Source organism: Ruditapes philippinarum, unplaced genomic scaffold (genome assembly GCF_026571515.1).
Source record: "Ruditapes philippinarum isolate M1 unplaced genomic scaffold, ASM2657151v2 ctg3097_1_1_1_1, whole genome shotgun sequence".
Taxonomy (NCBI): Eukaryota; Metazoa; Mollusca; class Bivalvia; order Venerida; family Veneridae; genus Ruditapes; species Ruditapes philippinarum.
The window spans coordinates 115,958-133,741 of record NW_026866212.1 but is presented as its reverse complement, the minus strand read 5'-3'; the positions used below and the strand labels follow the sequence as shown (position 1 = coordinate 133,741).

The 17,784-nt window shown below is 33.8% G+C and overlaps 1 protein-coding gene across 5 annotated transcripts in view; it reads left to right on the top strand.

Annotated features, from left to right (window-relative positions):
- LOC132731719 (uncharacterized) overlaps positions 1 to 17,394 on the top strand; it is a 31,636-nt gene extending 14,242 nt beyond the window's left edge. For 4 of the 5 annotated variants that reach the window (XM_060717941.1, XM_060717940.1, XM_060717942.1 and 1 more), the window contains 8 exons: positions 1,106 to 1,254; positions 1,546 to 1,646; positions 3,846 to 3,986; positions 4,675 to 8,149; positions 8,523 to 9,214; positions 9,879 to 9,989; positions 11,351 to 14,080; positions 14,573 to 17,394. In XM_060717941.1, coding sequence (XP_060573924.1) covers positions 1,106 to 1,254; positions 1,546 to 1,646; positions 3,846 to 3,986; positions 4,675 to 8,149; positions 8,523 to 9,214; positions 9,879 to 9,989; positions 11,351 to 14,080; positions 14,573 to 14,599 — 7,426 coding nt within the window. In that variant the 3' untranslated portion in view covers positions 14,600 to 17,394. The remainder of the gene's footprint in view (positions 1 to 1,105; positions 1,255 to 1,545; positions 1,647 to 3,845; positions 3,987 to 4,674; positions 8,150 to 8,522; positions 9,215 to 9,878; positions 9,990 to 11,350; positions 14,081 to 14,572) is intronic. The other variant, XR_009625920.1, reaches the window with a different exon arrangement.
- Positions 17,395 to 17,784: the final 390 nt, after the last annotated feature.

Below are 17,784 nucleotides of genomic sequence, written 5' to 3'. Positions count from 1 at the left end.
TAATTATCACGGTTTTTTGTTAAAATGCTTGGTAATTAATCACTCAGGCCTATCTGCTTTTGTGATTATATTACTACGCATTTGAACTCAAACCATGTATTATTCTACAACAATGTACTCAGAACTTATATCTATTTCTTAATTCTAACATTGAGAAAAACTTTCAACTTTCAGTCAACAACTTTATATTTAATTGCTATGTAATTATGAAAATTTTGTTTTTTAAACATTCTTTGTATCAATTTGTTGTAAAGTTGAATGTTGACCATTATTATTGTGTTGGTTATATTAAAATTTTGTTAATCTAAAGTGTATTTAATTTGCGTGCATACTTTAAGTTACATTAAATAAATATGTAAAAATATTTACCGTCGGCCAAAAAATCAAACATTCTACAGTTTCATTTACCTGTTTAATAGTTTTGTTGTAAATCTCATCAAATATTGTTTATAAATTAGGATTTTAAACGGGAAACCCCACGGTAACACTAAAGTTCGTATACGAATTTTAACATGCAAATGAAGACTATAATGAGCTCGTGTATGCGCTACGTCACAGTCTTATAGTTGCTACCCGGAACACAGCAAATGTGATATTTTCTTGTGCAAACACACTTTAACCGTTTAAGCTTCATGGTACACTAAACCTTGGGGTTCAGTAAAAGTAATCATCTCGTTAAAAGATAAAATTTGTAATGAAAACATCCGTTACAATGCGGAAATATACCGTTAAATAACGACTGCTACTTATAGTCATGTTTGTTGATTTAATATTGATGTACGGATGATCCGAAGGCGGAGTTTCTCATGCAAACAGAAATTGTACTTCCCATTTCGCCACAATGAGGTTACCTAATTTAATGCTAATAAAACTCATTTTGGTTGTTTGGACACCAAAATAAGACCTGGAGTCGATATAAAACCCAATTTATTAATGTTATGTCGCTATTTATTTTTTTATGAAATTTATTTAATGTAACTTTAATTGAATATTGCATACTTTCTTTGATACATCAATCAAAATTAAATATTACAGAATTATTCTAATATTGCATAAATTTGTTACTGACTCTTTTAAAGACTGATTACTAATGTTTATTATTTAGGGCTAAGAAGGCAGATCTGAAAGAGGAAGGTCGCCATGCAAGAGATTTGACTGACCATTTTGCATTTATTGTACAGAGAGATAGTACAATAGTTCCACATGTTGTAAAAGATGGCCTAAAGTGTAAATTTGTACACCAGAACTCTTTAGGTGAATATTTATTTCAGTTATAATACTGGCTTCAACAGTATTCCAGTCATAATGAAGGCTTGTTGAGAAGTACTTAATTTTATAATGTTCATGGCTGACATGTGTTGCCATTTAGTTTTTTGAACCTTAGGTAATTTTAATATAATAACATCTGATTTTTTAGCAGCATTGTAAAACAATTTGGTTAAAATCAACTGAAAATTAATTCTTTTCACATTTTTTTTTAAACTCAAATAGAAAATCTAGGTATCAGTTTGACATTGGTAATAGACCTACATTTATCTATACCAGGTGACAGTAAGTTGGGTGTATATGTATGTAGGAATGCTGATGTACAACTGCGGTATGCTGAAGGTTGGAAAGTACCTACATGTACACTGCTGGTATTTAAGGTATAGTTTTTAGCTCACTTGAGATGATAGTTTAGAAATGATGACTCTCAGTCTTTGTCAAATGACATCAGCATTGAAATCACATGGCCAAATTTGATGATAAGTACTTGCCTTGGAAGTTCTTTACATGACACTCTGCCTAATTTCTTTAAAATTTCTATTTGATGGTTCTTGCCCATAGCATATCTAGGTGAAAAGATTCATTATCTGGCACCAATTAATTTAGACATTTTTTTTCCTTATACATGTATTAATAAGTACATGCAATTGTTTCATTACAAAGGCTTTTTCTTAGATATGCCTTGACAATAGTTGAGTATATATTGTGTTGACCAAATTAAGGCAATATCTTCGATAGTTAGTATATAAGAATATTTGTTTTTGTTTTTATGCCCCCGCCATATAATGGCAAGGGCATATAGTGTTACCCTGTTCCGTTATTCCGTAATTCCGTCCTTCCGTCATCATCAGTTTCCGTTCATTATCTTAATAACCGTTGCACATATTGAACTCAAATTTGACATATAGATATGTCATGAGAAAATACAGGTCAAGTTCGAAATTGGTCATGGTTCGATGATTTTTGGCAGAGTTATGCCCCTTTTACTTTGAAAATAATATGAAATTTTCTGTTTCCGTTCATTATCTCTTCAACGGTACAACACATTCTACTCAAACTTGACATATGGATATGTCATGAGAAAATACAGGTCAAGTTCAAATTTGGTCATGGTTCAAAGATTTTTGGCAGAGTTATGCCCCTTTTACTTTGAAAATAATATGAAATTTTCAGTTTCCGTTTATTAACTCCCCAATGGTACAACACATTCAACTCAAACTTGACATATGGATACGTCAAAGGAATGTGCAGGTCAAGTTCAAATTTGGTCATGGTTTGATGATTTTTGGCAAAGTTATGCCCCTTTCACTTTGAAAATAATATGAAATTTTCAGTTTCCGTTCATTATCTCCCCAATGATACAACACATTCAACTCAAACTTGACATATGGATATGTCATGAGAAATTACAGGTCAAGGTCGAATTTGGTCATGGTTTGATGATTTTTGGCAGAGTTATGCCCCTTTCACTTTGAAAATAATATGAAATTTTCAGTTTCCGTTCATTATCTCCCCAACAGTATTACACATTCAACTCAAATTTGACATATGGATATGTCAAAGGAATGCGCAGGTCAAGTTCAAATTTGGTCATGGTTCGATGATTTTTGGCAGAGTTATGCCCCTTTCACTTTAAAAAATAATATGAAATTTTCAGTTTCCGTTTATTATCTCCCAACAGTATTACACATTCAACTCAATTTGACATATGGATATATTTTTGGAATGCGCAGGCCAAGTTCGAATTTGGTCATGGTTCAATGATTTTTGGCAGAGTAATGCCCCTTTCACTTTGAAAATGATATGAAATTTACAGTTTCTGTTCATTATCAACCCAACAGTGTTACATATTCAACTCAAAATTGACATATGGATATGTCAAAGGAATGCACAGGTCAAGTTGGAATTTGGTCATGGTTCGATGATTTTTTGGCAGAGTTATGTCCCTTTCACTTTGAAAATAATAGATACATCTTAGGAAAAAGCAGTTTAAGTTGGAATTTGGTCGTTGTTCAATGGTTTTGGACAAACTTATCTTTCCTGAATGTTGGAAAAGTTTTGAACTTTCAGTTTCAGCACTCATACTTTTGTGGAAATGTATATAGCCATTATTTTGGCTACAAATATGCAATATGCTATTTTCAAAAGGTTAAGACTGAATAATTTCAGTGCCTTGAACATTGTTTAAAATGGTTTGTGTTAACATTGAAAAGTTTTAAGGGCTTTGAACATAGAATGAAAAAAATAATTTGTGCAAACAAATTTGGAACTAAATATTATAACATTTGAAATTTTGGCTGCATGCGGGAGCATCCGTGGCATGATGACACATTTCTAGTTATAACATGAAATGATTTTTCTGTATTATAGATTTATTAAACAAATTGATTTTGGGATATTCAGAAAAATACAATATTCCGAGATTAACATAATGCTTAGATAGAGTCTCATGTTTTATTGATATCATTGAAGCTATATTAGTTTACAACCTTTACTATTTTATTGTAGTGAAAGTAAATTATTTCATTAGGACTTTTGACAAAAATTGAAACACATAAGAAATATGATGCTTGTTGCAGATTGTACTTGGGAAATGCAAGCCTCTAGCACAACAGGTAACTGAAGAGAAGATAGAACCAACACCCAACTATGATTGTCATATACCACAGGTTCAAGCAAGACCCAGTGATAATTTTAGTGTACAGCTTGCTAGATCACAGGTATTTATTAAAATATAACATGAAGGTGCTTTTATAGTCACATGGTCACCTGATGGTCACATGCTAACTTCGAACCACTGAACTGGTTTGAATTCCATCAAAAATATTAGATTCTGTCATTTAAGGAAGTTAGCTAATTTTCAAAAAGTTGATGGTTCTGTCAGCTCTGTAGCGCCTGAAATAATGTGCAAAGGAAAGCTGGAAAGTTGCTGTATGACCTTGTATTAAACTTTCATAATAAACATAAATAAGCATTTGATGTTATGATGTTTTTGTTATAACATTGAAAAAACAGTTACAGTGTTTATCTATTTGGTCACTATTATGAATTGGTGAACATATAACATTTAATTCTAGATATGTCCTACAATTCTTTTTCAACTATATAAGGATGTGAAAAAGAATTGTGGTTTTGTGCCATATATGTAAATGTATAATTCTGAGGACATGGCTAATTTTCTACATCAATTACAGGTTTGTGAAAAGTTGACATTTATTTGGTCACTTTACATAAGTTAAAAAAAATGTCATTATATCCTTGAGCAACTATAAGTTTTGTCTGTTCCATAAATTCTTGATACAAAATGTGAGGAAGTTGATCAAATTTATTTCATTTATTGAAAAATTGAATGCTTTAATTGTTGCTAATCTTGTCATCAGATACATGATTATTTGCTACATTTTTCAGATATATCTATATGAGTACACAGATGACTGTGAACCTTCAGTTAGACCTAGGCAAGTTCTACCATATGCTGTCCTCACATATGAGAAAGCTGAAAATATTCCAAGTAGTTCATTAAGTTCAAAGATAGATAGCTACTCCAAACGTCCCACATATATGTCCAGACCCTCGGAAGGTGACACATCTAAACCATCTACTGCACAAGTAACTTTGAATAAACGTGATCCAAGATTAAGCCTAGCTAAAGTTAAACCTGATGAAAGTGATGGAAGTCTGTGCGTTCCACGTTTAACCTCGGGTCCACCACCTAGAGAACCTTATACTTCTATTGCAAATTCAGTTAGTGACATTGATGACCCTAGGTCACAGCTGAGTTTCCTGACCTTACCTACCAAGCCAGCTTTTGACCTTTATCAACCATCATTTGGGCCTGGATTTGAGGAACAGGAGCAATCTAGTCAGGATGAAGATATTGAGCCACAAGAACCTTTAACAAGTTTACCGCCATTGAAATTACCACGAATGCCAAGTCCGAACAGTCAGTTAGATACAAGATACATTGATCCAAGATTTGGATATGTTGATTCAAATGTTACTGCTCTTCCAAATGATCCTGGGTTTGTTCCAAATGACCCAAGGTTAAGGACAAATACCCCTAGTTTTCTTCCAAATGATCCAAGGTTAATGTCAAATGATCCTAGATTGCAGTCGGGACCATTTGACCCAAGAAGACAACAAAGACCATTGGATCCAAGACTTCAGCAACAACTCCCTGATTTAAGACTGACTGCAGCTGATCCTAGGCTTCAACAAACCTTTAATCAAAAACAAATTACCATTGATCCACAACAAGTTAATAAACCAAATAATGAAGATACAACTAAAACACGCAAGAAACTCAGTTTGAGTGATTACAAGAAAAAAGTGAATATTTCAAAACCTGTTGTTACTAAAGAATTAGCTGAATCTACAAATGAAATTGAATCTTTAAAGAATGAAAGTGATATTTCAAGGGAAACAACTACACACACATTAACTCAAACATCACATTGTAGAAATGTAATGAATACTGAAACAGACCCAACATTAGAAGACCAGGATTATAGGTTAAGTCAAGATAAACCTTTAAGTCCTGTCTCAGTCAATGGAAAAGATAGCAGGTTTGCAGATGACGACTTTGTGGAGGAACCTGACGATATGGCAAAAACACTGAATGAACTTTCAGATCCTGATGATATAAGTCAGTCACCTAAACTGTTTGATGAAGACGATGATGAACCAGTTGCTAAGCAACCTCCTGCTGATGACCCTATGCTATCAGAAGCAATGCAGAAGCTAGTTGAACATTCTGGTAATGTAACATTATTTACTGAAGCTTTAAGATTGCTGCAGGAATCGGCTGAAGAATTTGGAGACCAGCTGACAGATCCTGAGTTTCTTGTGAAAAAAATTGCTGAAAAAATTGATGAGCTTTCAAAACTTGAGGCTCAGAAAAAAGACAATGCAGATCAACTGAATACAACAGATATTGTTGATGTAAAAGAAATAGATTCACCGGAAATGATTAAATCACCTGATATATCAGACGATTTAAAGAGTGATGAAATAACTCCTGTAAAGCACATTCCTCTTGAAAATATTGACATTGATGCTAGTAAATCCCTGGAATGTGTTGATATGGAAATAAGTGAACCAGAGAGTGAAGATGAACCAGAATCTAAACTTGATTTGGCAATGCAGAAAACACTAGAAGAATTAGCTAAGTTAGAGCAGTCTCAACCTATGAACATTCCACTGCCAATAAACAATGAAGTTAGTTGCAAAGATCAACCTATTGTGAGTAAAAAAGAAAGTTCTCCTGCACTAGATCTTTTAGACATACCTATACCAAAGGGCCCACCAGTTCAGTTGAAAAAGGATGTGCCTAAAAAGTTACAGCAGACAAACTCTGAAATAAGAAACACAATGGTAGGATCAAGGACTAAAGTTGAAAGTGATGAGGAAGAAGATCAAATGAGGCTTTCTCAAATACTACCCAGTTTACAAGAGAAAAAGAAAGCAACCATTTCTATAAATCTTAAAATGAACCAAAAATCTAAAATGAAGCCAAGGAACGTTACACCTGTAAATGTCCCAGATATTTTTAAAGATGATTTAGACCTTAGGATTAAGGAAAAGAAGAAAATTGAAGATTTAGGTTTTGGTCAGGTTGACAAAGATTTTAGAACATTTTCTGATCAACATATACAGTCTTTCAAATCAATAGAAGAAAATTTACAGAAATCTGAAAAGAATAAGAAAGGAATAATTGTGTTCGATTCTGGTGAAATTGATATTGATGATAGAAAAATATCCAAACCTGATAAAATAAACAATATTTCAGAGACAGTAAGTTCAGTTAAAAAAAATTCCGAAATAGAATTTCATAATCCATTTGGATTAGGAAAAGAAGATATTGATCACCGTAAAATCAGTGATCCTGACTCTCTGCAGAAAAAAGATGTAAATGATTTTGGTGACATAGACTGGAGAAAAGCATCTGATGTTGCAGATATTGATATGCGATCTGCAGATACAAGTACTGAAAATTCACAGAGTAGTAACGTTGGAGATTATGATCTGAGAAGATCACATTCTAGAAGTGTGTCCCCTCCTTCTAGAATTGCAATTTCTGATAAAGAAAAGGCTAAATCCTTTAAACCTCCTATTAGAAAGTTCGTAGATCCATTTGGTTTAGATGACGATATTGATGAAAGAGTAGTTTCTAGAAGTAATTCGCCAGTAGTTTCTGAATCAGGAAAGCATTTAAGAGCAAAAAGAATGGGAATAGAAAGTGTGAATGATTCAAACTCAAGTTCTGGTATCCTATTTGATGCCTATTCTATTGGTCAGTCTAAATCTGAAATAAGCAATGAGTTTGGTGATGTAGATTGGAGACAAGCAGCTGCAGCAGAAATGGGAGATGTTGACTTGCGATTAGTACCTGGAGAAAAGCCTAATACGACTAGCAATATGGACCAAAGACCTGTCACCTCAACCGCAGCTCCAATTGTAATACCAAAACATACAGATCACAGTAAAGACCCCTTTCAACAAATGAACCAAAACTTGCAAAATATGTTTAATACAAGTCAAAATATTCCGTCATATCAGACATCAGTTTCACCATATGATTCATATACTACAATCAAATCCAATAACACTCTGACATATGGACAGTACACAACTTCAAAAAATGACAGGATAGATGAATATAAGACAAGTAAAGTTAGTAATGAATATCTTCCTAGTTATACAACAAGTGGTAGTCAGAATAAAGCTGCTAGTCAAGGTGGAATTCATAACATAATGCAGAATCTTGATTTTTCAAATTTGAAGAATATTCTTGCTACAGTAAAACAGCCTGGTTCTGGTTTAGAAGTTGTTGCTAGTTCACCCAAAGAGCCAGAAGAAATGGATAAACCTGCATTTGTTACTGGTAAGGTGTTTTGTAGCTTTGAAAAATAAATACATATTTTATTTTAACATAAGAAAACAGGTATATTCATAAATATATTCTGATTCTATTCGGGGTTATGTTTACAAAGACATAGATGTATTGTCATATATTTGTTTGCTATTAGAAACAGCCATTAGTTTCGATTTGTGTATTAACTTTACCCATTGATGTATATTCATAAGTATGATAAAAATGATTGAAACTTTACAGGTTTCTTATTATAAGCCTATATAATATTTCAGTAAATTATACACTAGATTCCAGTATTTATTATTTTAAACAAGTACAAGAAAAATAGATGTAATAAACAGGTATGTATAGATAAAAATATAAAGTTTTGTTTTGCTTCAAGGTTTATCATCTATGAATAACAAATCTGGTTTTACAAGGAAATATGGATCTGCAGCTGAACAAACTTCATCCCCAGTGAAACAAAGAAGCACAGGTGGAGCATCTCAGACAAACTATGACTCTGTAAAAACAGCAAGTAGAATACCTGGCTTTGATATTTCCCCAGAGAAAGAAGGGGCTGAATTCCAACTGACTACAACTAGTAAAGAAAAGACAGACAGTTCATTATTTGAAAAATCAAATCAGAAAGACACTCAGTCACCAAAGGTTAAAGAAAATGATTCATTACCATCCACTCCTAAAAACATAACAAAGAGAAAAGACAGTGAAGATGTCATGACACCTCTGCCTAATATATCTTACCAAGCTGCTATTTTGGAATCAATAGAACAGTCAGCATTAAAAGTCAGAAATGATGACTCATTTACTTCAGAAATAGAAGATTCTCCTTTAAGGCTGTCAAAAAAGCAACGAAGAAAACATTCTAAGAATTCCAAAGAAGGCGATTCTCTAAAAAAGCGGAGAAAAGTTTCTGATCAGGACAGTTTTGATAAAGGAGAAGTTATTCAAGATAAGGAAAAGAATAAAAAATATGATGATAATTATGAAGAAGATGATGATGATGAGGAAGAGTCTGGTTTAGTAATAGATTTAGACATCATGTCTCCTGTTGTTAAACATTCAAGCGATAAGGTAAGCAAGAAGAAAAAAAAAGACTGCATTCAATATTAAGATGTTTGTTAGAAAGTAAATAGATGCATTGTAGGACATATTTTTGAAATTATAAAAAAAGACAAATTTTTTTTCATGCATTTGCTGTATAAATGATACTACTCAAAAACTGATGGATATATTCTATGATAGAGTTCAGTTTAAAAAAGAACATATAAAATAAGCAATAAGAAAACATATTTTACTGGAAAAGTGTGAAAACTATGAAACTTCATACTGGTACATACTTTTCAACTTGATGAAGATAATAAATAACAACTTGTGGTTTGAGTACCATTAAAGACTTCTCTACATGTAATTAAGCTATCCAGCTAGGTTATCTGAACAAAGATTGATAGTTTTACTTTCAATCACACAAAAAGCTATAGAGCAACATATTCTTCTGTTTCATTCATCAGCAAGGCACAATATGACTTTGCATTAAAATGACTGAGTTCCTGATATATCCCTGTCAAAAAAAACCCAAAAAAAACATTTAATTTGATGAACACTAATTATCATGTATTTGTTGCAAATATGAGTGTGCAAATTCATATTAACAGATACAATATGTGCATAAAACTTGTGTATTACTTAAGGAAACCCAGATGTATTTATACACAATAGGACTCTTTTTATGATACAGGATAGTACAACAACAACAACAAGGATTATGATGAATGTAGACACAATAGATCTGACAGACACTAAAGAATCTGCTGTAGACCTCACAGAGGAGGAGGAACCTGTCCTTGTGGTAATTTAATTCAGCTTTATAAACAATACTCATCAAAATACATTTTTGGAAATTTTACCTTAATATTTATGAATAATAACTAAATGGCTACATGGTTAAAATGTTTTTTGGTTCCCTTTTAAAACCGTATTTTTCAGACTAGAGGTGTAATTTAAATTGTATAATTACAATGTATTAGCATAGCCCATTTCTAAGAATTACAGGAATTTACTATAGAAGAGTGATGCTTATCATATTTCCACCACATAAAATGGAGGGGGTTATACTGGAATCATTTTGCTGCATTAGTTGGTAGGCCTGTCTCCATTGTGTCTGCTCTATAACTTGGATACCACTTGAAGGATTATTTTTAATCTTGGCTAAAATCTTTTCTTCAACAAGGTGATGTGCAGAACCCATGTTGCTGCTGTGAAAGCTGAAGGTCAATCTCACCGTTGAATGCCAGGCAATTTAGTGATGCTCTGTAACTTCTTAAGAACCCCTATAAGAATTTTCTTAAACTTGGCCTCAACTAGGGAAAATGCAGAACCTATGTTGCTTGCATGCTGGCTCAAGGTCATCCTTGAAAGTCAGATGTCAGACAATTTGTGTCCACTCTGAAATTTTTGTACCCCTTTAAGAATTTTTTTCAAACTTGACTCAAATTGTCAGACAATTCATTTTTGCTCTTTAATTAACTCCAATACCCCTTGAAAGATTTTCTTCAAATTTGGCTCAAATGTTCACATTAACAAGCTGATATGCAGATCCTATGCTACTGCTATGCCTGGTCAAACTTAATCTTGAAGGTCAAATGACAGACAATTTTGTATCAACTCCTATACATCTTGAAAGCTTTTCTTCAAAATTGGCTAAAGTGTTCACCTCAAAAAGGGGATGTGCAAGTCAGTACTCAGTATGTAAGAATCCATAATCCTTGAAGGATTTCCTTCAAACAACAAGTTGTGTAGAATGCATTCCGCCCTTGTTGGCTCAAGATGAAGGTCACACAATATTGTGTCTAGACTATAAATTCTATACTTCTTGAAGGATTTTCTTCAGACTTAGCTTCAGTGTTCACCTTTGAAATAATGATTAATGGACCTATATAAAATTCTGTGTCATAGGGATGGTGGTGGTAGTATTGGTCTCTCCTGTGACAACTCTTGTCTTGGTGTACTTGTCTTGTAGGCAAATACTTGGCACTAAGTTTTGGATGAGTATATCCATCTTATAGGCAGTAAAAGCGTTGGAAACAGGGTGTGTTAACATCTGTATGAAAGTATCTTGGAAATTATTTTGTATTAAAATTATATTTAAAATTTACTGTTAATTCATAGTTTTCAAACAGCATTTTATTTCTTAATTTTGAATTGATATAGATAGCTGATGATGATGAGGTAGAGGATAACAATTCTGATGATCTTCAAGCTGAAGATACACTACATGCAAAGACTAAAGATGAAATGACTGATATGCTTGAAAAAAGTAGGAAAAATATGGTCATTAAGTTAAAAGGTGAAACTAAACTTGTCAATCCCAAGACAGGTAAAGCATACAATGAATGCCCTAAAGGATCAGCTATTGAAGTGTTGGGCAAGTCATCCTCTGCCAAAGACAGTCCCATTCAGCAGATTCATCCAATACATGGAATAGTGCCAATAAATCAGGGGAATTCTTCAACAGCTCAATCCAGCTCCGAGCAGCCAAAGTTGGTGAAAGGTCAGCCTATTTATGCAATTGGAAATTCAAACTCTAATAGTTCTACTGCAAGTGAAATCAGTACAGGAACTGGAATAAATGGTTATGGACAAAAAAAAGCTTTAGAATATATTCATCCAATTACTGGACAAAAAGTGCTATATGGTAGATTATCACTAGCACAGTCTGGAATTGTTTCAATAACTCCCAAAGCAGTCCCATCCCCACAGCCTGTTCCTCCTCCACAAGCTGTACATCCACCAGCAATCCAGCCTCTAGTGCCGGGCCAAATTCTTGTCTTACCAGGTCAATGCCCACCAGGAGTAGGGCAAGTGACAGGACCGTCAGGGATTGCTAGGCTACCATTCCTACCAACAAATTTCAATAAGCAAAGACCAGGTATAGCTATTCCAACAACACCAGGTATTTTTGTGAAACAACAAACAAAAAACCCTCAAATCGAAGCAAAATCTTCAACTGATGTTTTTGATTGTTTTCGGGATAAGTTTGAAAAGAGGAATGTGAAAACTGAAACAACTACCAATCAGAATTATGTCTATGAAACAACTAGTGAGTCAAAAATGGCTTATTCTGTTAAAATGTTTTTGGAAGACATTGAAAATAAAGCGAAAAAAGAGTTATGTGCACAGGCCAATAGCAGATCTATAAATAAGGTTGTAAAAGGTGAATCCGTTGTGAAAAAATCAGTTGATAATGCACCAAAAAGTCAGAGCACTGACATAAACAGTAAGAAAAGATCTGGTGATGAAGAGAGTAATATACTTGTAGTTCCAGTGAAGAAAACTAAAAGTGAATTTGATCCCAAACCTAAATCACAAAGTGATTTTGGATCAAAAATTCTCGAAAGTTTAACAGAAGTGAAAAATAAATTAAAGAGTCCAGAAAAAATGCCTCAAAGCCCAGAGAAACCTAGGACAATACCAAAATTTGAAATGAAAACAGAAGTTAAGGTTCAAAAAGATGAAGTTAAGAAGGATATTACAGAGTCTGGAGCATCTTCTGAATTAGAAGATGGAGAAATTTCAGAAGATTCTGAATCCGAAGAAACTAAACCACAAAAACAAGATATGAAAAAAGGTGCTAGTATACCTGTGCTAGGGTCCAAACCTGGTCAGTTTAATAGAATACCTACTATAGGTGCTTGGCAACAAGGCCCAACAAACATGGGTACATGTATGATCATAGCAAACAACTCGCCGCCCAGACAGATCACAACAATTGGATCAAATAAACCAGTTGTAAGTGCATTTACAATTGGTGCAGATTGGGCTGACATAATACAGAATCCAGAAACAAGAACTGTTGAAAGAGTGAAAGCCACAAAAATAGAATCTCCTTCATTACGCAACATTTCTGAGGAGTGTAGGGATGACACTGCTAGTCTTGTGTCGAAATCTGCAGCTTCAATATCGAGGAGTAGGCAGAAAAACAAGGCCCAATCTCAAGTTAAAACACTAGGTGAATGGCTTAAACTAGAACTAGAGATAGACAATATTGAGCCTTTACAAAATATAATACCGTATGCCTTAGATACAGATCTTACTAAAATTCCAAAGCAAAGAAAACGAAGGATAAGAATGAAAGTTAAGAATGCAATTGAGCAAGAAGGAACAAAAGCAAACAGTTTTGAGAGGCAAGATACAGTGACAGTTGAAGTATTATTGAATGATCAACCAGCAGCGAAGTCAGCAGGTGCAAAATTATATTATTCTCCTGAAGTTTCAAATGAACAAACTGAGCGTGAATTGAAAATGGTAGGGTCATCACTGAATCTTCTGAGAGAAAAGGTTAAACAACAAACAGCTGCAGGTGGATTTGGGAACTGTTTCCAATCAGGTGGTCAGTTTTTACCAAGGTCTATTACAGGTTCAGTAGAGGATAAGAAAATGATTGTTGCTATGACATTAGTGGAGAGTGAGATGAGAACTCATCTAGGAAGGACATGTTTCTATGGTTATCCACATAGACGAGTGCCTGATGAGCTGTTGCTGAGTTCTGAGATAGGTGGCTTTAAATCAGAAGCAGAAGAAGTGTTTCTTATTTTAATGATGCCACTCTCTGCCAAACCATATAATAAACTTTTAAATCTGAAGAACGATCTTTGTGGCTCATATGAAAAAAGAAAATGTACCCAAAATCAAACTGAGATATCAAAAATAGATGAAGAAATTAGACACTTTCATAATCAGAGACAAGCCTTGTTACGTGGTTTTACAGGTTATCTAAATAAAAAGCGTATACAAAAGTTACAAGAGACTGTGGACAAGTATACTTTGGTGTATGACTACTTCAGATCTAAAACTCCAGCTGTACCAGATACTATGCTTAGGTTTATAAGGACCACACAGATGGATTTACGCCAACATCTGATTCTTGCCAAACAGTATTTAGTAAGTGTGATTCATTTTCAGATCTTTGTACAAATCAGTTTTATCTCATTTAATTCATATAACTGTATGAAGTCAATTTTTTAAATTCAACATAGATCTATTATTGCTAATAAAATTATTATATAATTCATTTGTTTATACATGTTCTCATAATTTGATTTAAAACAACCTTAGATAGAAAATTTTAAAAAAGCACAATAATAAACACACTTGAACTGGTCAACTTGAAGAAAGGTTCATTGACTTCATTTAAAACACTGCATCATTTAATACCCTTACAGATGAACTCCATTAGAGAATGATATCTGTGTATAAAGAGATAGACAAGATTTGAAGCCTATTTATGCAATTAGAATTATGTGAAGCAAGTTGGTATATATCTATTTATGTTCAGTAATTATCACAGAATCTATGATACAATCATGTGTTAAATGCCTTATATGTTTCTGAGACTAAACAACAAATAATACATTATATTTTCTGTATTCACAGGCCTTGGAAGCACAAAAGATGCAATGACAGAAACAGATGTTTCCTGCTTATAGATTTTAGTCAGGATTATGGCGATTGATTATTTCATTAAAATATATTTTATCAACTAATTCACAAAGATCCAAGTTATTCAAAATATTTACTTTTTATGGTGCAGGGTGAAACAATGTACTAACTCTGTCAGCCAATAGTATAAAGCCAGGTCAGAGTCCACAGATCTACAGGCTGGCCTGGCTCTATACTGGTGGCAAAGGCTTTCTTTCTACCTGTACACATGTATTTGGGAACTTAATATTCCAAAGGCATCCTGCTTTAATAAATTGTTCATTGTTGTTAATATTTCACTTTTGGCTCAAATTTCTTACTTGTGACTTATACAAATAGTTCTTTATATGTGATTATATTTTTGTTTGTATCAATTTACTACAAATGAATTGAGCTGGCATTTCTTTTATGTTTTTTTGTTTGTTTTTTTTTTGCTAAATATTTTGTTAGAACAGCATTTTTAGCTTGACTTTTTGAAGAATAGGGAGAGCTACTAATAGTCTCACACCTGTGCTGCCAGGCGCACTTTGCTTAAGTTTTTGTGTGAATTAATGTTGGTATCTCAAAAACTACTAAAGGGAATGGGTGAAAACTTCACACTTGTGGTCTATGAATGACAAAGGAGTATCTTTTTACATAGTTATGCCCCTTTCCTTATTGTCAAAAACTGACAATAGTGGAGCTTTTGGTCAGCACTTGTTAAGCTTATATTTCAAAAGGATACAGTAAAGTACTATTATTTACAACCATTTAGTATTTGTAATTTAATTTCACCAGTGCTATGAATGGTAATATTTTGCCATATTTTTTTTCATCCATTAATAATTATGAACCCTTAATCTGCTGAATTTGTGTACTAGTTTTGCCCAGTTGAAAATTCAAAAAAGGCTACTCAAAGTTTAAGGGATTTCAATATAACTGATACAAGTACAAAAATTAAGCGACCAACAGTAAAAAGTCTGGTCAGACTATACAGAAGTGCACACTGCCCTGATTCTATACTGGTTTCAAAGGTTAATTACATTTGATTCTAGCAGGTAAAGGTTAATACCTGCATCAGAATTGGATTCAAGCAGGTATGGGTTGACATGCCTGTATCAGAATTGGATTCTAGCAGGTGCAGGTTAACATGCCTGCATCAGAATTGGATTCTAGCGGGTATGGGTTAACATGCCTGCATCAGAATTGGATACTAGCAGGTAGGGGTTAACATGCCTGCATCAGAATTGGATTCTAGCAGGTATGGGTTAACATGCCTGTATCAGAATTGGATTCTAGCAGGTGCGGCTAACATGCCTGCATCAGAATTGGATTCTAGCGGGTATATGTTAACATGCCTGCATCAGAATTGAATTCTAGCGGGTATGGGTTAATATGCCTGCATCAGAATTGGATTGTAGCGGGTATGGGTTAACATGCCTGCATCAGAATTGGATACTAGCAGGTAGGGGTTAACATGCCTGCATCAGAATTGGATTCTAGCGGGTATAGGTTAACATGCCTGCATCAGAATTGGATTCTAGCGGTATGGGTTAACATGCCTGCATCAGAATTGGATTCTGACATGCCTGTATCAGAATTGGATTCTAGGAGGTACGGGTTAACGTGCCTGCATCAGAATTGAATTCTAGCGGGTATTGGTTAACTTGGCTGCATCAGAATTGGATTCTAGCAGGTATAGGTTAACATGCCTGCATCAGAATTGGATTCTAGCAGGTATGGGTTAACATGCCTGTATCAGAATTGGATTCTAGCAGGTACGTGTTAACATGCATGCATCAGAATTGGATTTAAGCAGGTACGGGCTAACATGCCTGCATCAGAATTGGATTCTAGCAGGTAGGGGTTAACATGCCTGCATCAGAATTGGATTCTAGCAGGTAGGGGTTAACATGCATGCATCAGAATTGGATTTAAGCAGGTATTGGCTAACATGCCTGCATCAGAATTGGATTCTAGCAGGTATGGGCTAACATGCCTGCATCAGAATTGGATTCTAGCAGGTAGGGGTTAACATGCATGCATCAGAATTGGATTTAAGCAGGTATGGGCTAACATGCCTGCATCAGAATTGGATTCTAGCAGGTAGGGGTTAACCTGCCTACATCTGAGAATTGGATTCTAGCAGGTACAGGTTAACATAGTGATTCACACATATTTCATCTTTAAATTGCTGCTGGCAGCAAAATGTATTCTCATGTCATACTTGATGCAGTTTTTTTGTTTTTCCAAATCATCAATGTAGACAACTTACCATTGATGCTTTCGGAAATGCATAGTATTACCGGTAATGCTAGATTCTTATACATGTATATATTGTTTATATGATATCATGTAAATCAACAAATTTTACATATTAACATTTTTCTCTTACTTAATTAAAAGCAAATTGCAGGTAAAGTTGTTTTTTATCAAAAAATAATAAAAGTCAATTGTTAAATGTTAGAATAGATCAGTCACCAAATTATGTGACTTAACCAGTAAGTGTGGCATTTTATTTTTTAGTCTTTTAGTAGCAACTTTAATGTAAGGGCTATTGAACTAGTTATTTTGTAGTTCAGTTGATCTCAGCTAATACCATTTCCTAATGAAACTTTATATGACTTGTTGCATATACCACTTTACTATTCATGCGAACTGAGTGTGGAACATTTGCAAGCATACTTAAGGATTTTCATTTCTGCTATTTTATTTTAGTGTTTTTCAAATTGATTACTTTGAATTACAAGGGGAAAAAAGCTCAATTTTTGAGGTTTACTTTGGGGTTTTTTTTTGTTTTTTAAATCATTTCATTTCACTTGTATTTTAATTCTGGGTTGTGCTGTGATTATTTTGCCTCCCCCATCCTTATCTGTAGGTATCTGCCAGTGTCGCATTTTTAAGTTCATTTGGGAACCTTTATTCTGCTGAATTTTTTAAGGTTCCATTTTTGGAATATATCCAATATCTGTTATGGAGATAAGAAGTGAAAATTTAAAGTTAGCCAACAGTAAAGTCATAGACTACACAGAAGTGTAGGCCAGCCTGGCTCCATACTGTTTGGAAAGGTTAATCACTTTCAGTTAAAATATAGTAAAGGTTAAGTGTTTTATTTTTAAATTTGAAGGTCAATAGCTTTTACTTTATAGTTTTGTGGTTTTTCTTATTATCATGCCCCATACACTGAA